We start from the raw sequence: 24,276 nt of genomic DNA on the forward strand, positions 1-24,276 counted from the left end.
AAATTCTTGTCATAGTTGTACAGGACTATCAACATCGTCCTGTGAAATCTAGTAGTGATGCTCCCTTTGAAAGAGAACCAATGTTTCTCCTTCCTTCTTTCCCGTTGATACTGAAGCTAATTCTGAAATTTTAAGGGGACCCATTACCTCAGCTGTTAACATGGTTTCATCTACAGCCAGTCAACAATTGCCTAAAAAAACAATGGCTGTTGCACTTGTAGAAAGCACCATGAAGAAATCAGTTGCTTTAGTTACCAAGGAAATTGTAAAGTTAGCTCAGAGATTTTTTTCCTTTCTTCAATCCTTCATTATTTCCACATAAGCCACTCTCTACAGCTGTTATAAATTGGGTGCTTTTCACTAATGTAGAGGATGAGTGAGTTACATGCTTTCTTCTCTGTTTGACTGTTTTATTGCTGAATTGGTGGCTTTACTTGATCTTGATTACTTACTATTTTCAGTTTTAAAATGCCTTCATTTCAAGGTGCATTGCTTTTCATAGTTATACTTTTGTCACGGTATAAGAAAAAGACTCATGAAATTTAAATGTTGAAATCAAGGCTAATGCATTTGACTTTAGGTATGGATATTAATGGCATAGGTTTTTTCTTTTGACAAAAATAATGGAGTTGATGGGATGTTAGGATTCATGTCTTAGATATAACATCATAAAAAAAGAAAAATCTTGGGTTTGATCTCTAACAGGAATCTCTCTTATGATTCACAATTTTTTCACAATCCTTAATGCTTTCTTCACCTGTTAGAATAGGAATATTGTTTTATATACTGGGAGATGAAAGTATATCTAAAAAAGGTTTTTCTGCGTAGTAAATTTTACTATAGGTTTGACTAATGGTGGAATGGTAGCTTTAAGATCTCTATTCATGATTAAATTTATTTCAAGTACGCAAGTATGCAAGTATGTGATTAAATAACAAAAAGTTTTTTCATTTTTTTCCTAGGTGGGTCCCATTTAATTCTGTAGTTGATGATGGTGATACGCATTAACCTTTATGTTGAACATTTGTTTCCTGTAATTACTTCCAAGTGCCATGGTCATGGTTAATGTAGGCTATTAGTGCTGGGGTTGATGAAATACAATACGGATTGGAAGGCTATTCAACAACGGTTTCTTCCATGCAAATCGAGGCATCAGGTAGTTCTAGACTTTGAATTTCAAACACAAAATTATTCTGGTAATCATTGTTTAGACAAAATTCTAAGCTTGCTTAGACAGTTGTGTTTCTATTCCTCCTGCTCTTTCTGTAAAGGAGGGATGGAGCTACTTATGGCATAGGAATGCAAAACAATTTATATATATATATATATGTATGTATGTATGTATGTATGTACGTATATTTGTTTTCTTGGGTCCAAACTATTAAAAGCATGAAAGTATTTTATTTCGGTCAAAAGATGAAAGGAAACTAGATGCTTTTTATTTTTTCATTGATAAGCTACAATTGCACCTAGTAGTTTTTAAACCAACAACTTCACCCTCCAACCATTCTTGTGGAAGGAGGAAGTACCATTTGAGCCAAATCTCATTGGAAAGAAACTAGATAGGTTGTAAGACTCAATTGAAATTATTTTTTGCTAGATGGATATGGTAATGTATTCTATGTGTGTATGTGTACACATCTAAGGCTAATATTAAAATTATTAAAGATGAGGTTCTCTTAGCAATTACATTTCTTCCACTCACTAGATATTTAGAGAGGTTATATGGTGGGTTTTAGAAAAGAAAAGCTTTCCTCTAAAGTATATTACAATTATATATTACGTAGTTGTAACGGCGTGGGAACAAATGGAATTGTCCCAAGTGAGTTTCATATCACTATAGTTTTTCATCAAGCATTAGCTTTAAGTCCATCTCTTTGCATTGGTTATAGATGAATTTACTAGATTGATTCAAGATGAAGTTGCTTTGTGTATGCTTTTTGCAGATGATATAGTTTTTGTGGATGAAACTAGACATGGAGTCAACTCCAAATTAAAAATTTGGAGGGATGCTTCAAAATCTAAAGGTTTTAGGTTAAGTAGGTCTAAAACAGATTACATGAAATGTAAGCAAAGGATAAATAAAGACGGAGTTGTAAAACTTGATGGTCAAGAGATACCAAAGAGTTAGTGCTTTTGATTTCTTGGATATGTAATTCATAATGATGGAGAGATTGAAGAGCATGTGAATTATAGGATAAGAGCAAAGGTGTGTCTGGAGTATTGTGTGATCGTAAAATACCTATTAAGTTAAAAAAAAGTTTTAGAAGATTGCTATAAGACTAGCCATGCTATATGGTACTAAATGTTGAGCTATTAAGAAGCAATATGTTTATAAAATGTGCATAGATGAATGTTAAGATTTAAGATGGATAAATGGAAATACAAGGACAGATAGACACAAAATGAACATATTTGTTTAAAGATTGAGGTGGCTCCTATTAAGACAGAATAATGTATAAAAATACATATAGTTGACTTCGAATTCTCTGTTGAGCCCAAAATTTTGGGAGTAAAGGCTTTGTTGTTAATGCACCCTTGAAGCCCTCTTTGTTCGGAAGCTGCTTTTTATTAAACTAAGAATCCACAATTCTGATCTATCTCATTTTGGTTGGCTTCACACTGGATAGTGATGCAAGACAGTCGAGGCTTCACTGCCGAGAGCTGTCTGAATTTCAAACAACAATAAAATCTAAATAAAAAAAATAAAAAACCACCACTTGGAGCCTTTTTATAGAGCTTCTAGGAATACGAAGCATACAATCCCTCAAAATCCTCAACTAAAAATAAATTAAATAGTTTAAAATCTTATCCCTATTAGAAAAAACATGAAATCTGATCCTCACCGATCCCCACCTGAAAAATCTAAAGAAAGAAAAAAGAAAAAAAAAGAAATATGAGTTTTCCAACAACAATAAAATTTGAAGAAATAAATTCTGAAATAATTTGGTTGTGCTCCCTGAATTAGAGGGTTTGTGCAAGTTATCCTTTTAAAAAGTCCCATTTCCATTCCTAGCTTTTTGGTTAATTAGTTTGACTAGATGTGAGTTTACTTATGGGTGTTTGCGTATTCAATATCCTCTCTTTTTGAGGAAATAAATTTTTTTTTTTTACATGATAATGGATTAATATGGTCAATTATTTTTTTGCTCATCATGTACATTGTTGAATAAAGATTGCGATTGGTTTTAGAGTTTCATGATCATGATGATAGGGAATTGTAGTATTTGTTAGGTTAAGTTTAATGATCATGATGATAGGGAGTCATAGTATTTGTTAGTTCGTTTAAGTTCTGAAGTTTAATGTCATGTTGGCATTAGGTGTGTTGTAATTCATCAACATAATTGTCATGATTAAGCAATTTTTGACTATTTTAATTGACATGTACCACTTTTGTTGGAGATTTTTGTCAGGCAAAAGAATCGTTGCTCATCTAGAGCACCAGAAAATCCCATAAAGGTATTTCAACAATCTTGAGCACAACCAAGATAAATTATAAATTATTTTGATCTCTTCTTATCTCATCCTAATTGATAGTCATCTTAAGCAAATTTTTATTTATTTATTTATTATTATTATTATTTTATATTGTTAAGTTACACATGCATCCAATGGGTCTTGAACCCACAACATCACCCTCCACCTAGAACTTATAAATAGAGGAGATATAGCAGTTTTTTTAATTGTATAAAACAATGCTGCTAATTTGTGGCTTCATCTTTATCTATCTCCAAAATTTATCATTCTTGGTTGTGATCTCATGGCCTCTTTTTTTATTTTTTGGATAAGTAATAAGAGTTTTATTGAAAATAAAAACTCTCTATGGCCATGATAGTGAACACAAAGTAACTTTAAAAAGTACAAGAAGATCAAGTGGAAGATCTAAAAGAGTGGATGTGCATTCTTGACTTGTCAACCAAACATTTTATCACATTGATGGTCAAGAAAAATTTATGGTATTAGGACGTTCAAATATTTTAACTTGTGATTTATTGGTCTTATATCATTGTAGGAAGTGGTATTTAGTTAGATTGTTTTGGTGGATATATGCCATCTGAACATGGTGAAACATTTTGGGCATTTGGGTTATGTCCTCCTTTTGTTTACTACTTCCATCTTTTTCTGTCTCCAACATTTATCATTCTTGGTGATCTCATGACCTCTAATTAAAACTGAGTGGATATACATTCTTGACTCTTCAACCAAACATTTCATCCACTAATGGTCGAGAAAAATCTATGGTATTTGGATGCTTGAAAATTGTAATAGTTAATTTTTAGGTCTTATATCATTGCTGGACGTGGTCTTTAGTTAGATTGTTTTGGTGGATAAACAAATATGCCATATGAACATGGCAAAAGCAGATGGGCATTTTGTTTGTCAGTAAACTTTTAATGTAGTTGTTTTCTACTTCATGTAGGCAGTTTGGAGAATGAAGACCTCTCCATTGACTGTGGAAGAGATAACATGTATTCAGGAGGTAAATTCAACCTAGAGATGTTTGAATTTATTATTTTTCTTAAGAGGATTTCTGTTTGATTGATTCCTGTGTGATTTACTATCTGATCCAAATCTCCCAGGGACATAAGGTTTATAAATTAGATTGGATGTTTGTGTGGCAATTTTTTGTCTCACATAGAGAACCATCTTTACTACCTCGGCAGTTGCTTGTTGCCTTTGGAACTCAGAGGTCATATAAGTAGGATGAAGCAAAAAAAGGAGAGGTGGTGTTTGTATGAGTTAAAAAGAAAAAAAGTGCAAAACTGGAGGTTTGGCAAGTTGGCAAACTACATCCGAAAAGGAGGTTTGTTAACTTTGAGCTAGAAAATTTGAATTGAAAATTTGAAATTCAACTATTCACATCTTCCCATTGCTTTTATACAATATTCTAATTAGTTGTCCATGGATCAGATAACTTTGTCTGAATTGCTAATAGTTATTAAAACATGCACCTACAGCTGCAGACTGTGTCTCATTGCACAAAATTTGTGCTTTTTGCTGTAAACTAGTTGGCCTCTGCTATGAGACACTCAATGTAATCTTTGTTCATCACCTATTAAGCTTTCTAGTGTAATGGTAATGTTGAATAGAAATGGGAAATATGGTCTATAAATTATTGAATTAGAAAAATAGAAATCATGAATTTACTTACTAAATAATACTTGCACGTAACATTGTTAATGTGTAAATGTGTTCTTACTCATATATTATTATGTGCATGCATGTTTCTATGCATTATAACAAGAGGGTACTCATATAAGGGAGCAACAAATTTATGATGGGTTCAGAGAGACTCAACTCCAGACTGGAATCATGTACAAGTTTTTAACTCTATCACAGTGTACCTGGGTATTTCATCTTAGTTTGCTAGTGCTAGAAATGGTACATCTAATAAAATGGAACCAAATCATCCAGATTCTGGTATGACATTGAATATCAGAAAATCCTAATTCTTTTTTTCAGCCTTATCGTTGTCGTAGAAAAAGTGGTGCTTCTAATTCCTTCTTAGTGAAATTAGTGCTAGACTTGCCTCCTGTGAATCTTCCACCATCTGTTTGTGTAGTCTCACAGGCTGACTTCAAAGGCTTTCAATCTGGAGCATCTACCAAGATTTTAGTGGCTAGAGGTGGTATTTGTAATTCTGGAAAAGAAAATTTACTTTCTCGAATTCCTCATGCTGTGAACTTGGGAACCACCCATTCAGTAAAAGCTGTACAGGAAAAAAATAGTCCCCTGAAAGACAATGTTAGACATTCGCATCCAAAAGAATCTAAAGTTGATAGGAATAAATGTATTCCTGAGGGAAAACGCATTGATTCTAATCTTCAGATGCATCCTTTACTGTTCCAGTCCCCTGAAGATAGACGTCTGCCCTATTATCGATTGAACTGCAGCACTAGTACTTCTAGTTCTTTCATTTTCTTTTCAGAAAATCTGCCTCAATTGAACCTAAATCTCTTCCATAATCCTTACCTAGAAAACTATTTTGAAGGTTTTAATAAATCTCTGATGTCAAGAGGAATCTAAAGTATCTTCTGGCATTGACTTCCATCCACTACTACTAGGGCTGTCCAGACCCGACCGCCGCCCAACAACCCGGCCAAACCGCTCAACGAGAACTTGATTTCGGCCCGAACCGAAGGTCCAGTCGGTCGGCGGCGGGTTTCCGTTCTCAAAAACCGACACTAGCAGGTCGAGTGGCGGGTTCGCATCTCCAAAACCCAAGCAACCCGAACCCGATCGAGCTACAAAAAAATCTAGCCAAATCTGCAAAAACAAGCCAGATTTGGCGAGATCTTGACCAGATCTAGGGAGATCTCAACCAGATCCGGCTATATCTGGTGGGATTTAGCTAGATCCGGCCAAACCCAACAATTTCTAGCTAAAAAAAAAATGCAGATTTCAGAAAAAATCCAGTTTTCGGCGAGAATTTTCCAGTTTCCAGCGAAATTTTCTAGATCCCGGCAAGAATTTCCAGTTTCCGGCGAAAGTTCCAGATTCCGGTGACCTTTTTTTTTTTTTTTTTTTTTTTTTTTTTTTTTTTTTTAAAAAAAAAAAAAAAAAAAAAATTCCGGCAACCGATTTGACCCGACGACGCTAACCATCACTGAAAACTGAACCGACTGATTTTTTCGGCGGTCAGTTTCGGGTTACTCCGCCCCTCCACCCGACGCTGGCGGGTCGAGTCTGGGTTGGGTCGAAAACTGATTCGGCCCAACCCGTGGACAGCCCTAACGGCTACAAAGAACCGGTCATGTATATACTGACTCAGTGACTATTGAGAAAGTTTTTGACACTGTCCAGACTGAGTCACTATTAAGTCTTGGTCTGGCTACTAGTGTTAACCCTCCAAGCCCTATAGAGAAAACTAATGAACTGGACTTGGAGATCCACCTAAGCTATACATCAAGAAAGAAGAAAGGCATGGAAAGTAGAGATGTGACTGCATGTAATCCAACTGACAGTATTGGCAGCATCACACTCCAGGTCTACAATGAAAACCCTAAACTTCAATGGCCCACATTATTAGCAGGGTGATATTTGTCCCACAGTTACTACTGACCTTGTTTCAAGTAGCCATGGATTGTCAATACCAAGTAATAACATCAGCAGATATCACATGATGATATAGGTGACCTGTCTCATCCGAAGATTGTGATGGAGCAGGAAGAATTGAGCGACCTTGATGAAGAAATTAAAGAACATGTAGAGTTTGAGTGTGAGGAGATGGCTGATTCTGAAGGAGAGGATGGATCAGGCTGTGAACAAATTCCTAATATGCAAAATAAGGTGACTCAAGTCTTTCTTTTAAGAAATGAGAAGCATTCATCTTTTTTGATAAGTACTATTGCTCCACCAAATTCTATTTATTTGCATACTGAACCACATTTTACATACAATTTTGGTGTTCCAAAGTAAAGTTTGACCTTTTATATCTTGAAAGCTTCAAGACATGGTTGTCAAAATCACGATCTGGATCGTAGGATCACACGATTTTACAATCCCACTTCATCAAATCGTTTAAAATCGCACTAGAATTGTAAAAATGGTAGGATCGTGTAGGAATGTATTGGATCCTATTGATCCTACCAAAACATCATTTTTTTTTAGGATAAATTTTTGGTTTTGATGAACTTTTAATGGTTTTTTTTTCTATGTTGTGATGGGGATGCGATGGCTTTTTTTATATTTATTTTTTATAAAATTATGTTAACCTAAGCAAATGTTTTCTAGTTTTTAGTTCACTTGTAATAAAAATGAAGGAATGCTTCATCATTTCTAAATGAAGAATTTATATTGACTTTGCTACATTTTAAGCTATAATGTTTGTTAAATTTGTTTGATCAATATACTAATTTGTGTTATAATATTACTAAAATGTTTTTCTTATATATAATTTTATTAGTATGCTTGTATTTGTATCTTGATTGATTGATTTTTTTGAGCACACTCTGTAATTGTTGCTAAATGGTATAACTTGAATAGTTGAGTGTGAAGTTATATCTTGATCTCTTTTGCAGCTCTAGTATACAAATATACAATGTCTACATAGATGATAAAATGGTTGATGATGATTAGAACAGTGGTCATAAAAAACCCTATAATGAGAATAATTAAATGTTCACTTCACTTTAATATTAATCTTGCTTTTGGATTTCATATTTTAGTTAGCTAGTTTCCATTTGATAACTTATTTTGGATTTTAAACTTGGAACTTAGAACTTAAAAAATATTTCCATATTATTGATAAATATTTTGGTATTTGGTTGCTAATTAAACATTTATTGAACTTTTTAGATACATTGGGTCAAAAAGTAAATATATTTGTTTCGTTAATATAGACATAGCGATGTAAGACATGCAAATTACATCATATAAGGCAAATCTTTGTTTTTTTATGGATAAATTCACAATTTACGTGATTATTCAACATACAAAGTCATTATTAATGTGTTTTTTACTTTAAATATGAAAATATGTAGGATCTTATGATCCACGATCCGATCCTATGATTCACGATCCCACCTACCTTTCACGATCTTATATAAGATCCCGATTTTGACAACCTTGCTTCAGGGTCATCCCTCATAGAAGAACTAAAACTACTATAGGATTCGCCCTCTCATATTTTCTCAAGATGATTGATTGAACACAAAATTTTACTCAACAGACCTTTTTTTAATAAAAAACTTGGTTTCCCATTTCAAACTTTTTAGCCATTTTGCTCTATCTTTGGTCCATTTCTTCTTACAAATTAGGCATAATCAGTTGAAAACAGAATAGTTACTATTAAAGTAATTGCTTTTTATAAAGCTTTAGTATGACCGTTTCTTCTTTGAATAATTGCATATGATTGAATCCTATTTTGATAATTTGCATAACCATAATAATGAACTAGGATTATTCCATTTTCATTTTAGGCAAGATTCAAATTTAAGACATACCTAACCAGCCCCAGCCATTCTTTTAATACTGAATCCAATACCCCAGGTGCCATTTAATTGGCCAAGATAAATCAAATGCACCTTGTGTTTTTTTTTTTTTTTACGCCCTTCTTTTCTATGAACTTCATTTTTTTTTTTTTTTTTTTATGGGAGAGAAGCTAATTATTATGTTGGATTATATATATATATATATATTTGTGAAGGTGTCTTTGATTTGCCTTTGATTTCAGATCCGCTGCTGATATGTGTTTTTGGGTCTTTACCCTTTGGGGATTGCGAGAAAAGAGTTGGACCCGCTTAGACCTAATTTGACAGCGAGTCAAACCCAGACTCAAACAAACTTTAGTCGATCTCTCTTTTTCTCTAACATAAAAATCGACTTACTCAACAATCACAAATTTCCCCCTATTTCTTTGAGCTCACACTCTCTCTTGGAATTCCCTCTCTCTACACACTCTCTAAAGTAGAAATAGACTAAACACCTACTTACTCAGCAAGAAATCACAAATCACTTTATTTGGCTAAAAATCATTATGTCTCATCCTCAAATCCCTAGTGGCATCGAATAAGTCTAGACACTTAAACTTTGATCTGAATTGAAACCTAAAATTGAGTATTGTGAAATCAAAGAAGATGGTGGAAGGCATATCGAAGAAAACAGAGCGAGCGAAGAGAGGAACCAAAGATGGAATGGACAAGGAGCCAATAGAAGAAGGTGTCTTAGATTTGCCTTTGATTTCATATCCGTTGCTGATATGTGTTTTTGGATTTTTAAGTCTTTACTCTTTTTGGGACTGCGAGAAAAGAATTAGATCTTGTCAAATTCGATTTGACAGCAGGTTGGACCCAAACCTGGACAGACTTTAGTCGATCTCTCTCTTTTTCTAACAAAAAAATTGACTTAGCAATCACAAATTTCCCACTCTTTCTTTGAGTCCACACTCTCTCTCAGAATTCCCTTTCTCTCTCTACACACTCTCTGTAAAGTAGAAATTGAAAAAACACCTATTTACTCAGTAAGAAATCACAAATCACTTTCTTTGGCTAAAAATCATCGTGTGTTTGACTCTCAGATTCCTAGTGCCGCCGAATAAGTCTAGACTCTCAAAATTTGATCTGAATTGAAACCTAAAATCGAGTATTATGAAATTAAAGGAAATGGTGGAAGGTAATTCGAAGAAAATAGAGCGAGCCAAGAGAGAAACCAAAGATGGAATAGACGAGGAGCCAATAGAAGAAGGTGTCTTTGATTTGCCTTTGATTTCAGATCTGTTGCTAGTATGTGTTTTTGGATTTTTAAATCTTTTACTATTTTGGTTCTACGAGAAAATAATTGGACTTGGTTAGACTTGATTTGACAATGGGTCAAACCTAGACCCGAACAGACTTTAGTTGATATCTCTTTTTCTCTAACAGAAAAATCGACTTACTCAGCAATCACAAATTTCCCACTCTTTCTTCGAGCCCACACTCTCTCTTGGAATTCCCTTTCTCTCTCTACACACACTCTCTAAAGTAGAAATAAAAAAAACACATACTTACTAAAAACACATACTTACTCAGCAAGAAATAACAAATCACTTTCTTTGCCAAAAAAATCATCATGTCTCACTCTCAAATCTCCAGTGCTGTTGAATAAGTCTAGACTCTTAAGTTTTGATCTGAATTGAAACCCAAAATTGAATTTAGATCAAAGTTTGAGAGTCTAGACTTATTTGGCGACACTAGGGATTTGAGAGTGAAACACGATAATTTTCAACCAAAAAAAGTGATTTGTGATTTCTTGGTGAGTAAGTAGGTGTTTTTTCTATATCTTCTTTAGAGAGTGTGTGTGTAGGGAGAGAAAGTGAATTCCAAGAGAGAGTGTGGGCTAAAAGAAAGAGTGGGAAATTTGTGATTGTTAAGTAAGTTGATTTTTCTATTAGAAAGAGATCGACTAAAGTCTATTCGGGTCTGGGTTTGACTCGTTGTCAAATCGGGTCTGACTTGTTGTCAAATCGGGTCTAATAAGGTCCAATTCTTTTCTCGCTGACTCAAAAGAGTAAAGGCCTAAAAACCCAAAAACACATACCAGCAGTGGATCTAAAATCAAAGATGAATCAAAGAAACCTTCTTCTATTGGCTCCTCGTCCATTCCATCATTGGTTCTTCTCTTGGCTCGCTTTGTTTTCTTCAAATCGCCTTCCACTATTTCCTTTGATTTCACAATACTCAATTTTGGGTTTCAATTCGGATCAAAGTTTGAGAGTCTAGACTTATTTGGCGGCACTAGGGATTTGAGAGTCAGACCCATGATGATTTTCAACCAAAGAAAGTGATTTGTGATATTTTGCTGAGTAAGTAGGTGTTTTTCAATTTCTACTTTAGAGAGATTGTGTGTAGAGAGATAAAGGGAATTCTGAAAGAGAGTGTGAGCTCAAAAAAAGAATGGGAAATTTGGGATTGCTAAGTAAGTCATTTTTTCTATTAGAGAAAGAGATAGATCGACTAAGTTCGGGTTTGTGTCTGACGAGCTATCAAATCGAGTCTGATCGGGTCTAATTCTTTTCTTGTAGTCCCAAAAAGGTAAAGACCCAAAAACACATCCCAGTAGTAGATTTGAAATCAAAGACACCTTCTTCTATTGGATTCTTGTCCATTCCAACTTTGGTTCCTCTCTTGGCTTGCTCTGTTTTCTTCGATTCGCCTTCCACCATTTTCTTTGATTTCACAATACTCAATTTTGGGTTTCAAATCATATCAAAGTTTGAGAGTCTAAACTTATTTGGTGGCACTAGGTATTTGAGAGTCGGACACGATGATTTTTAGCCAAAGAAAGTGATTTGTGATTTCTTGCTGAGCAAGTAGGTGCTTTTTCTATCTCTACTTTTAGAGAGAATGTGTGTGTAGAGAGAGAAAGGGAATTACAAGAGTGAGTGTGGGCTCAAAGAAAGAGTGGGAAATTTGTGATTGCTAAGTAAGTCAATTTTTCTGTTAGAGAAAGAGAGATTAACTAAAGTCTGTTCGGGTCTGGGTCTGATCCGTTGTCAAATCGGGTCTAACTGGGTCCAATTCTTTTCTTGTAGACCCAAAAGGGTAGAGACCTAAAAACCCAAAAACACATACTAGCAGCGGTGATGGTAGAGACAGACTAGGTTGATTGTTGATCTGTCCATACTAGTCAGTGGTGGTTATATTTCCTCGAATTTTCACAACCAAGAGGTGTCAGAGTGGAAGTAGAAAGGTGAGGAAGTTTGATCTTCATGGAGTCCTCATCTTCCCTAAAACTTGAACTAGGGGACTGGTGATTCATACATCTGCATATAAAAGAGACTGTGATGAAGGTCTCTCTCTATTTGGTGAATGGAGGGCTCTGGGTATGCTTTTCACACAGGCAGTTACTATGTTAATCCATTGGTTGATGTAATCATTATCAGTCAATTTGTTTTTATAGTTAGGTTTGTTTACAGATATTTTGCTTGTACATCCTCCATTGATCTCTCATTTTGGGGCCACTTTTGCTAACATAATGTAGTTTCACGAAATGGCAAAAACTGTTCATAACATCATGGAAAATTTTGACAATTCTTACTAACAGGTTGTAGTTTCTTGTGTGAAGTCTTGGTATATTAGAGATGCACTTTTGCCGTTGACCATTTGTTTTCAAGCTTCACCTTTTCATACTCATACCCTTTTTGTTAAAACACTTGTTCTTGCTCCAGCCTTCAATCACCCATAATGTAGTGTTAGGGTGATATTATTACAAAGTAAGCCAGTATCTAACTCCGCTTGGATAAATTTGCCATTTGTTAGCTGATGATAATAATTGCAAGTGGCTCTTCAACCCAATCTAGTACGTGAGATCTAATTAACTCAAATGTTAAAATCTTTCTAATTAACTCAAATGTTAAAATCTTTTATCACTTATACCAAAAAGAATCTATTGATGTTTTTGTGAGATCTAATTAACTCAAATGTTAAAATCTTTTATCACTTGTACCAAAAAAAATCTATTGATATTTTTGTTTGATGGTAACGAACATTTATTATGGAACAAACTATGGTAAGGGCAAATATTATGGTATCTATAAGGCAAAAAAAAAAAAAAAAAAAACTATTGTCTATTGTATGTTGAGCAAGATCATGATCCATGAGAGAGAGAGAGATTTTTTTGGGTCAAAAGTGCGATCCCAACAGGCCCACCAGCCCAGCAGATATGAGCTCAATCCTCAAAGTCATCACAACCAAAGGACAGCCAACTGAGCCGAGGTGTACACTATACTAGGGTTTTAGGCCCAAACTTTTCCTTTTAAAAAGCAAAACAACGATTTTGTCATCCAAATACTAGCCAAAAAAAAAGTACTTCTCTCTCTCTCTCTCTCTCTCTCTCTCTCTCTCTCTCTCTCTCTAATAAATTGACATGTGTAAAAATAACATGTGCACTACATATGATTATTTAACTAAACTAAGAAAGTATTTTATGTGTCGGGCGTATAAGACCTTTGTCTCACTAATAGGTGAGTCCCAAAAGACTTTTACTACAACTAGTTTTAGTGCTACATAAATTGATACAATTTTTACTGTAACTATCTTACGTGTTAGACTATAATTTACTATTTGTCACATTTACATAGATTAACAATTTTATTTTCACCACCTACATTTTGTCATGTGGACAATTATGACACAAATTGTACCGTGGTATTATAATTTTTCTTTTGCTAGCTTCTCAAAAAAAAAAAAAAAGAATTCTTTCGCTACAAGACTAAAGCCAGTTAACTTAAGCACTTAACTACACCACCTATTAAAAACAAAAAAAAACAAAAACAAAACAAAAACAAAACAAAACCTAATACGCACACTCTCTCTCGTCGACTTCTTCGTAACCCAGTAACCCAGCTCCCAGCGGTCACCCCAAGCCCTCTTCTCCCTCCACCGCCGAGCCACCCAGTCTCCGACTCTCAAAGCCACCTCTTGTACGTTGCTCCGCCGCTCCACCGGTCAAAACTACCACCCTTTCACAGACGAACATAGAAATTTGCATTTGTTTTTCAAAGGTTGGTCTTCCATTAATACTAAATTTCCTTTTGTTTTTATTCATTGATAACTTTTATTCCTTCAATTTTTTTATTTATAAAAATTTGGAGTATTGTAGATTAATGTGGTTGAATTCTTATATTTGAAATACTTACTTTTTTTTTTTAATCTATTAATTTGTTTTTCCTGAAAGAATTGTATTTGATTATTAATGTGAGTTTTGGATTTGCTGGTTTTGTTTGATTATTAATGCACTGTTTGTGCAGTGTAGAAGAGGGTTTTGCTGTCCTGTATTGTGGCTTTGGTGTTGTTTTTGTGATGCTAAATTTAGCTGGGTTGTAGCAATTGTATTCCTTTTTCTTTAGTATTGAATTTATCTTTGATTCATCTATAAAAACAAAATTTGTTCTTGTTCATATTGACTTGATTTTCAAAAATATAAGTAATTGAGGGTAAGTAAAAATATAGGATTCTGGATTTAGACATTCTAAAACTTAACTCTAGTGTTTGTAAGTAATTCATTGAGAGAATTCTTTAATGGGCCCTGAATGTTGGAATGCTTTTTTTAAAAAATATTTTTCTTTTCTCTAATTTGATTCTGAATATTGAATATGTATCTTGACTATAGATGATGGATACTAGCCAAATCATTGTATTGGAAGATGAATATTGCATAGCTGATCAAAAGATATAAACTTTGTTAGCTGCACTTATGTGGGTTACCTTTACTATGACTATATATTGCAGAAATTAAGCCATTTAATGACTTGGTGTTTAACCGTTCTATGTTTTTAAGCCAACCCATTTTTTGGGTGTGGGTCATAATCCCAAATCAAAAAGGACATAAACTTTTTTTAGCTATACCTTTTTTGGTTTTCCTTTACTTTGACTATATATTGCAGAAACTAAGCCATTTGATGACCTGGAGTTTCACCATTCTATGTTTTTGAGCAAACCCATCTTTTGGGGGTTACCCATAATTTCAAATAAAAAAAGATATGGGATTATCAGCTACACTGATTTGGTTTTTCCCTTACTTTTGTTATTGTTGCAGGTTTTAGGCCATTTGATGCACTGGGTTTTAGACATTCTATGTTTTTAAGCTTTTGTTTAAGGAAAAGAAGTACTTTTATATGCCGGGGTTTTCACGTTGGTAAGCAGTTCTCAAATCCAAGTACTGAGGACATTGTTTTTAGAGCAATTTGTGTTAATTTAAAGCAGAGGAGATGGAAACTTTTGGAGCAAATGTCTCTGAGTATCACCAACTCATTAGTATGTCGTGTGGTTGGCGAGTTTTGGAACTTGCCACAGTTAGCTTTGGAGTTCTGCAATTGGATTGGAGAGAAGAATTTTTCGCACTCATTGGAATCTTGTTGTGCTGTAATTCATTTATTGGTAAAATTGAGGAGGTTCGATGAGGCCTTGGCTCGTATGGGGAACTTAATGTGTGTAAGAGGATTGGCTCCATTCGATGTTTTGGAAGGGTTGATTAATAGTTATGAAGGAGATGATTCAAGTCCGGCGGTGTTTGATGCATTGGTAAGGGCCTGTACTCAGTTTGGGGCCACCGATGGTGCTTATGAAGTGATCAAAAAGTTGAGAATGGACGGTTGTTGGGTTACAATTCACGCTTGGAATAATTTTCTGGGTCACCTTTTGAAGTTGAATGAGATTGATAGATTTTGGAAGGTGTATAAAGAAATGATTTCATATGGGTATAGTGAAAATGTGAATACTTTCAATTTGATTGTTTATGCTCTTTGTAAGGAATGTAGATTACTAGAAGCAATCTCGGTATTTTACCGGATGTTGAAGGATGAAATTTGGCCCAATGTTGTTACTTTTAACATGATCATAGATGGAGCTTGCAAGATGGGCAACTTGGAACTTGCCTTGAAGCTTGTAAGGAAGATGGGGGTGATGTCAGGGGGGTGTGTAAGGCCCAATTCAGTTACTTATAATTGTATCATTAATGGGTTTTGTAAGATCGGGAACATAGCATTGGCAGAAGAAGTGCGTATTGAAATGACTAAGGTGGGTATTGAGTCCAATGAAAGGACCTATGGGACTCTCATAGATGGGCATGCAAGAGGAGGGAGTTTGGAGGAGGCTTTTAAGTTGTGTAATGAAATGGTGGAAAGGGGCTTAATTCCTAATACTGTTGTTTACAATACAGTTATCCATTGGCTTTACAAGGTAGAAGATATGGAGGGAGCTTCTTTGCTATTGTCTGACATGATTGATAAGCGTATATGCCCTGATCAATTCACATACTCGATCCTCACGAAGGGGCTTTGCAGAAATGGATATGTGATTGAAGCTCTTAGACTGAATAACCAGGTAATAGGAAAGAACCTCCTTGAAGATGCTTTTTCTCACAATATTCTCATAAATTATATGTGCCGAAGCAAAAATATGTCAGGAGCCAAGCAACTGTTAGGCAGTATGTTTGTTCACGGTTTAATTCCTGACCTTGTTACATATGGTAGTTTGATTGATGGGTACTGCAAGGAAGGCAATGTAGAGCATGCAGTACAGATTTACGACCGAATGATAAAGGCGGAAGAAAATCCCAACTTGATTATATATAATTCTGTTATAAATGGTTTATGCAAAGAGGCAGCGATGGATGTTGCAAAACTCTTGAAAAATGTTTTACAGAGCATGGGTTTATTTGATGTGATAACTTATAATACTCTGATTAATGGCTATTGCTTCAGTGGGAAGATTGAAGTGGCTTTTGCTTTGTTTTCAGAAATGAGAAAGTTGGGGATTTTAGAGAACAGAGTCACTTATAATACATTAATCAACTTCTTGTGCAAGTTTGGGTGTTTTCAACAGGCAAAAGACCTTGTGAAGATGATGGCTCATCATGGCGTTGTTCCTGATTCCATATCATACACAACACTTATTACCCATTTCAGCAAGAATTGCACTCCAGAGGAGGTGGTTGAATTACATGATGAGATGGTGCTTAAGGGAGTGATCCCTGATAGACCAACATATAGGGCCATTGTTAGCCCACTTCTTCAAGAAGACAACGTGGACACTTGAGTTCGGAATGGCAAAGTGAGCTTCGAATCACACATTTTAGCATGGCAAGTTGCCTATACAATCACCTCCTTAATGTAAGGCTTCATTCTTCCAATATAAATTTGTGCTTTCAAGACACCTAGACAGTTCAGTGAAGAATGTGCTGATTTACCGTTGCAGCAGGTGGATGAGTGGTCAATGTGCACAATCTCTTTGCTCTGTGCTTGCAGTTGAATTTTGTGAGGCTCATATTGCCAAAGGATGGCATCTAGCTCTATTGGGTCACTTAGGTATGCACTTATCAGGGATTTCTTCTTGGAGATCACAGAGTACTCAAACTCGTCTACCTTGTTTTGCAGAGAAGAAGAGGGAAAAAGGAGTTTGCTGGTTTATCCAAAAAATGATGTAAAATTTCTTCTTAAACATCATACTAAAGGGGGTTTCAGATGATCTGAGCTCTTAATATTGGAATGAATTCTAGTCTCTCTGATTTTTCGTGCCAGTGGTTTACTGATATTTCTACCATCAATGTTTTTTTTTTTTTTTCCTTCTTTTTTTTCTTGGGATTGAATACTGTATGTGATCTCCCTGGAAATAGTTTTGAAGTTCCAGCTGCTCTTAAATTCTTGAATTTACATGTAGGCAGATTTTCTTGTGCACATATTGGCAATTGCATGTCCTCATACAGATTTCACTTTTTTTTTTTTGTCTTTTCTTTTCTTTTTTCTTTTTTTTTTTTATTTAATTTATTTAATTTTTTAAATCAAGCAAAAAATGCAAAAATATCTCCTGTGCTTTGGTTTAAAAACAAATTGATCCCTCCAACAACTTCAAATTTTTTTTTAAATGAAAATAAAAAATCATTTTGAATATATTTTAACAACAATTTTTAAACTAAATTGTATGAACAATTCATTTGAATTTTTTTTTTTATTAATTTTAACATTTCATTTTAAATATCTTCTTCATTCCCCCTTTCCCTTTTTCCTGCTGCCTAAACTTTGGATCAAAATCATGAGTAAGTGCAAAGACTAAACCAAAAACCGTGTTAATGATAAAGGTTACAGTCTCTGTTTATAATTATTACAATCTACATCAATATGTCAAACGACTATGACAATAATATATAGCCAGTATGATTTTGTTGTGCTCTAATTTTAGTTTGTCTTTTCGTTTTGTTATTAATTTAATTGTGCAATTCTCAAAATTCAATTTTGTAGTGGCCAAAAAATTCTAATGTGACACACATTTATTTTTGTTATTTTTCTATTTAAAAAGTAAACCATTTTTCCAAAACAAAAAGAATTAAAAAAAAAAAATTACATGGAATATCCTTTCTTCAAATACTAGTGAGTAGTGACTAATATATATTGAAGAGTAGTGACTAATTTCTTACACGAAACTAGTTGCTATCTTGTCCAATGTACTAGATAGTTAGCAAATGTTAAATATCTTCACTTTGTTCAATGTAACATTGAGTTAAAAAATAAATAAAAATCAATAATTCTAGTTCAAAATAAATGAATTTTTATTAGATGAAATAAAGATACAGTACTTATGTTTCTACCATGATATTTATTTCCATAAAAATAATTAACAGATATTCACAACATAAAGAAAGACATGACAAGTAAACTTATCACCTATTTAACATAAAATGTTATAAGGAAACATACATGATCCACATCTATATATGCATATTTTCTACTAAGCTTGAGCGAAATTGGTACAAGCATCTCCGAAGCAATTACTCCGTCTTATATGAAGAAACTTTCATGTCAAATATCAATATGTCAAATATTTGAGTTATGACATTGAAGTTTAGCAAAAAAAAAAAAAATCAATATGTCAAATATGGTGACATACAATAATCTGAGTGAGTGCCAAGACTAAGCCAAAAACCGTGTTAATGATAAAGGATATAGTCTTTGTACACAATTATTACATCTCCATCAATATGTCGAATATGATGACATACATTAATCTGTTTGTACACATAAAAATCGATATTTTGTCCATATGGTCAAGGACTATGACAATAATAATACCGGTAAGAATGATTGTGTGGTGCCCTAATTTTAGTTTGTCTTTTTTGTTATTAATTTAATTGTGAAATTCTCAAAATTCAAGTTTGTTGTGGCCAAATAATGCCAATGTGACACACATCATGACCAGCAAGATGCGATGGACCATAACTTGCTCTTTTTATTTATTTTTGTTATTTTTCTATTTTTAAAAGTAACCACTTTTCCAAAACAAAAAGAATAAAAAATAAAAAATAAAATTACATGGAATATCCTTTCTTCAAATACTAGTGACTAATTTACAAGAAATATGACGCGTTCCTCTGGTGACATGGATGCCTACTCACTAACACTATCTTTTCTTTTCATTTTTTTTTTTTTTTTTGATGAGCTCAATTACACCATCTTGTTGGTTGAATAAACTAAACCAAAATAAATAATTTTTAGAGTTTGGCTTAGCTTATTTTTATTTTACTAGTGTGGATGGCACGTGCAAGGTATGTGCTACTTTTTGAGTGAGAAAATTAAAATAAAATTTTTATTTGAAAAAGCATGAAACTATATACATAAAAATTATATATGTCATACAAAGTTAATCTCATTCATATAAGAATTTTGATGCCTATTTGCTGAAGGCAATATCCACTCATTAAAAATTTCTAAGAATGATAAGGAACGTCATCATTTTCTAACAATAAGCAACTGAGTTTTACTAAAACGTTGTCATAATATTTAAATTTTCGTAATGAATGATGTTATATGCTAGAACTAAAACTCTTCATCAAATACCTTCAACCATATACAATGAAAATTTTTTCATTCATACTTTCTTTTTTATCATTCTACATGAGGCTAAGTGCAATTTTTAGTTTAATTAGTTTTTAATGAAGATCCATTTTAGGCATAAAAACAAAAACAAAAACAAAAACAAAAGACATGGGTCATCGACTTTTCCATTAAATAAATTATAAGTTTTGAAGATCTAAATCTAGAAAATTAATGTTCTCTAGGTAAAAAATACAACACCTTATATTATCATTCCAACTTTCTAAGCATTACTATCATCTAAAACTCAAAATATGTGAAGAAAATTTTTGAGATGTTAAAATTTAGTGGAGTATTTTAGAAAATACACAGTGGAATATTTTAAGAATCAAGCTTTCATTGAGGTTTAACTGAGAACATTGAACAAATCAAAATTACTGTAGCTGTATATACTCATTGGCTATTTTTATATATATAGTTTAGGTGGCACGTGCAAGGCATGTGCTACCTCTTGAGTGAGAAAATTAAAATCGAATTTTTATATGAAGTAATATGAAACTATATACATAAAAAATGTTTGTCATACAAAATTAATCTCATTCGTATGAGAATTTTGATACCTATTTGTTAAAGGCAATATCCAATCACTAAAAACTTCTAATAATGATAACAAAAATTATCATCTTCCAACAATAAGCAATTGAGTTTTACTTATGTAAATAAAAATATTAAAAAATATAAAAGAGTTCAACAATGATGTTACCCCCCCCCCCCCCCAAAAATGAAGAGAAGAGGCCAAAACAGTGCAGATTGAACAAACCAAAAACTAGTATAGGTTTTTACTGTTGCTTTAAAAAATCGACACTTTTTATATACAGATTTAGTTTTGTGTCAGTTATAAAGCCTCGATTTCTTAAAGTGTAATTCCACTTTTATCCAAGTTATTTTTTAAGAAAAAATCAATAAAGAAAAAAGTTATATGAAACCAAAATAAGTAAATAACCGAAGTTATTGTAAAACAAAAATATACGAGAATATCAAGAGTCTCGTAACTTAATAATAATTGCTTGATTTACAATTTCAAATCCTTGTAGCAAACCATCAATTCTTATTTTTAATAAATTCAATAGTTACAACGGCAGACTCAAATAAACTAGCACTCGGCTCAGAGAATGACTACTTTATCTAGTTATTACTATTTAAGAGCTATGTTTTAATCTCTACATTTAACAACATATGAGAATGACTGCTTTATCTAGTTATTACTATTTAAGAGCTATGTTTTACTTTGTACATTTACTGGTTACTGCTGTATCCCAAATGAACAAAGAAACACAGTACTGAACTCAATTTGGCTCAGAGAAAGTATCCCAGTCGCATAGCCGCATATACCTTTTTATTTATTTATTAGGAACCTCTCATCTCATGCAACAGAGAGTCAGAGACCAATACCCCCAATCAGATGATGCCACATCAGAGAGGACCCCACCATGAATTAAAAGATAAAATAAGAATCAAAATCCTGCCCAAGCAATTTCCAACGGTCAAAATCCTTATCCCAAAACCTCATCCACTCTCTCCCTTTCCCTCCACTCATTTCCTCTAACACCAGAAACAACAACATGAAGATAAGAATTCACAAAAAGAAAAAAAACCAAACCCACATAGCGGACCCTCTTTCTCTCCCCATAGTTAGTCCCTCCATAGCTCAAAAACCTCCATTAAAACCATGTCTTGCTCAAATTTAACAATGTGGGTGTCCTCAAAACCTTCCCTTTCTGATGCATCTGCACTTTCCTTCCGTTCTTTCCTCAACCCTTTTCAGGTTCCTTCTCATAACTCAACCTCTTGCAATCCTTCTCGATCTGTAACTCCAATCCATTGTGGTCTCCGTGAGCTCAGAGAGCGTATTGATTCTGTAAAGAACACACAGAAGATCACTGAGGCTATGAAGCTTGTTGCTGCTGCTAAAGTCAGGAGAGCACAAGAAGCTGTTGTTAATGGCAGACCTTTCTCAGAAACTCTTGTAGAAGTACTTTACAACATCAATGAGCAGCTACAAACTGATGATGTAGATGTCCCTCTTACAAAGGTTAGGCCTGTCAAGAAGGTTGCTTTGGTTGTCGTCACTGGTGATAGGGGTCTTTGTGGTAATTTCAACAATCAAATCAAAAAAAGCTGAAGCAAGGATTGCTGAATTGAAGGGTCTTGGTCTTTCTTATACTGTTATTAGTGTTGGTAAAAAGGGTAACACTTACTTCCGTAGGAGGCCTTATATTCCGGTTGATAAGTTTCTTGAGGGTGGTTCACTTCCTACTGCTAAAGAAGCTCAGGCTATTGCTGATGATGTTTTCTCATTCTTTGTTAGTGAGGAGGTTGATAAAGTTGAGCTTTTGTACACCAAGTTTGTGTCTTTGGTTAAGTCTGAGCCAGTTATTCATACCTTGCTTCCACTCTCACCAAAGGGTGAGATTTGTGATATAAATGGAACATGTGTGGATGCTGCTGAGGATGAGTTTTTCAGGCTAACAACTAGGGAGGGGAAACTGACAGTGGAGAGAGATGTTGTGAGGACTAAGACAGTAGATTTCTCACCAATTTTGCAGTTTGAGCAGGACCCAGTTCAGATTCTTGATGCTTTGTTGCCTCTCTATTTGAACAGTCAGATTTTGAGGGCATTGCAGGAATCACTAGCGAGTGAGCTTGCTGCTAGGATGAGCGCCATGACCAGTGCATCTGATAATGCATCTGAGCTAAAGAAGTCCCTGTCTTTGGTCTACAATAGGCAACGCCAGGCCAAAATTACAGGCGAGATATTGGAGATTGTTGCTGGTGCCAATGCTCAAATCTAGTGAAACCCTGGTTCTTGTGTCCACCACAGTTTGCTTCTTAGTAGGTACTTTTATGGGGATTCTTAATTTATTCAAATATGCTTGTTTAAGAACAGTTATTCAGAATTTACACTTTTTTCATTGTAATTCTCATGCGTATGAACTTTGTGCACAATGAGAACTGCAATGTATTTTGGAACATAGGAGCAATAAACTTGTACTTCTTTTTATGTCATTTTTTTTTTCTACCATTATAAACTTGTAATATTTGAAATTCTCATTGCATGGCACGCTGAGTTATAATCTATGCAAGAACTGTACATTGCTGTGTTATTGCAGCTCTTATTAATTTCCATGGTCACTTGATAATTGATATATCCCACATGTTGGTTCTTGTTAGTATAATTCATTTACTCTATGGCTTTCATAATATGAAATGGCTATTATTATGCATAGTGCCCAAACAGGGTTGATGTTGAAGACTGAGTTTCAGTATTACTAATGACAAACATATTCTGAAATTGGAATTTCACTATTAGTTTAACTGGATTCCTTTAACTTGTGACAGTGCAGAATCAATTTATTCGCAGTTAACTTAGGATGATGTTTCTAAATATGCCACCATTAGTGTAGCAATCAGAGAATGCACTTTAGTAATCTTATGGCGTATCAGGCCACAATTTTATCCAATTAAGAATTGAAGGTGGGGAAGCAATTTACCAATAAGGTTCTCTAAAATTCATAATACACAAGGAGGTTTAGCATGTACCTCCTATAAAAACATCTCAGAAGTGATCCCAGTGTTCAAACATTTCCTCTTCCATTAAGCAGGACTTTCATAAATGTTTCTAACCTAATTTGGTTATTTATCATGTGTTTTTTTTCCTCAAATCCTTTTGATTGTATAGCTATGAAGTAATAAGAGGTGATACCTAAATCTCTATCATCATCTCCCACTTCTGCGAATTGGTCCTTAGATTGTTCACTGGTGTTCGGTTGCGTGGCTCTGCAATGTTTAGCTTAGAATGGAATACTCTCCATCCAACTGTATAAAAATAAGTAGTTTATAATTCTCTTTGTTATTAAATTTAAAGACCATAGAAAGAAAAAAGTAAATTATCTATATAATTCCAAATGTCTGGGCTATCTATATCTAATTTCATGTGTACTAAATCCTCAAAAGAGTTCATGTGTAGCATTCTGTTTTCAGCAAGTTAAGAGGAAACCTATCTATCAAAACTGAAAGTCTACCTAAAAGTCCTTATAAATATAGCAACTCTTATGATTTCAGTTTTCTGACAATAAAAGAAGTATAAATGGAACTAATTATGTAACCAGAAAGAAGGAAATATTTTAAAATTCCCAACCAAGTCAATATATGCTTGTGTGTGTGTGTGTGTGTGAGAGAGAGAGAGAGAGAGAGAGAGAGGGAGAACTTATTTGGAATTTTTCTAAGAGTAAAAAGCCTATGTTGCTAAGGCTGAACCAGAACACTTAAATACAACCAATCAAACCACTGATGTGGTATATGTTTCTGTCCATTACTGTTGCAAACATTTGATGTCTATTAACAGTGTATAATGAAAATTAATGTAAACTTGATATAAACAGTTGAGATCTCTTAATTTATGTGAACTTTACAATATAATAATCTCAGCATTT

At 34.0% G+C, this 24,276-nt stretch overlaps 2 protein-coding genes and 1 pseudogene across 3 annotated transcripts; all 3 read left to right on the top strand.

The window, feature by feature from the left end:
* The first annotated feature begins 79 nt into the window (after positions 1–79).
* LOC136063220 (uncharacterized) lies at positions 80–5,042 on the top strand (annotated as a pseudogene).
* An 8,680-nt stretch (positions 5,043–13,722) lies between these two features.
* Positions 13,723–17,496, top strand: LOC111999478 (pentatricopeptide repeat-containing protein At1g11710, mitochondrial). 2 transcript variants are annotated; one of them, XR_010624923.1, is made up of 3 exons: positions 13,723–13,981; positions 15,016–17,089; positions 17,175–17,496. XR_010624923.1 is itself a non-coding variant. In XM_024031605.2 (2 exons), the coding sequence occupies exon 2, from the start codon at positions 15,054–15,056 to the stop codon at positions 17,013–17,015; it is 1,962 nt and encodes a 653-aa protein (XP_023887373.1). In that variant the 5' UTR covers positions 13,723–13,981; positions 15,016–15,053; the 3' UTR covers positions 17,016–17,496. The 2 variants fall into 2 exon arrangements, 1 of the variants encoding a protein (XP_023887373.1); XM_024031605.2 differs by having other exon boundaries at positions 15,016–17,496.
* A 3,852-nt stretch (positions 17,497–21,348) lies between these two features.
* LOC111999498 (ATP synthase gamma chain, chloroplastic) lies at positions 21,349–22,967 on the top strand. The gene is given in 2 exon segments (XM_024031623.2): positions 21,349–21,952; positions 21,954–22,967. Coding segments are annotated over 2 exon segments (1,122 nt in total). The 5' UTR covers positions 21,349–21,512; the 3' UTR covers positions 22,636–22,967.
* Positions 22,968–24,276: the final 1,309 nt, after the last annotated feature.

Source organism: Quercus suber, unplaced genomic scaffold (assembly GCF_002906115.3).
Source record: "Quercus suber isolate HL8 unplaced genomic scaffold, Cork oak 2.0 scaffold_500, whole genome shotgun sequence".
In the NCBI taxonomy this organism is placed as follows: Eukaryota; Viridiplantae; Streptophyta; class Magnoliopsida; order Fagales; family Fagaceae; genus Quercus; species Quercus suber.

What these genes read in the sequence shown, in the direction of transcription:
- LOC111999478 (XM_024031605.2), top strand. Translation starts at nt 15,054, where the DNA reads ATGTTTTTAAGCTTTTGTTTAAGGAAAAGAAGTACTTTTATATGCCGG.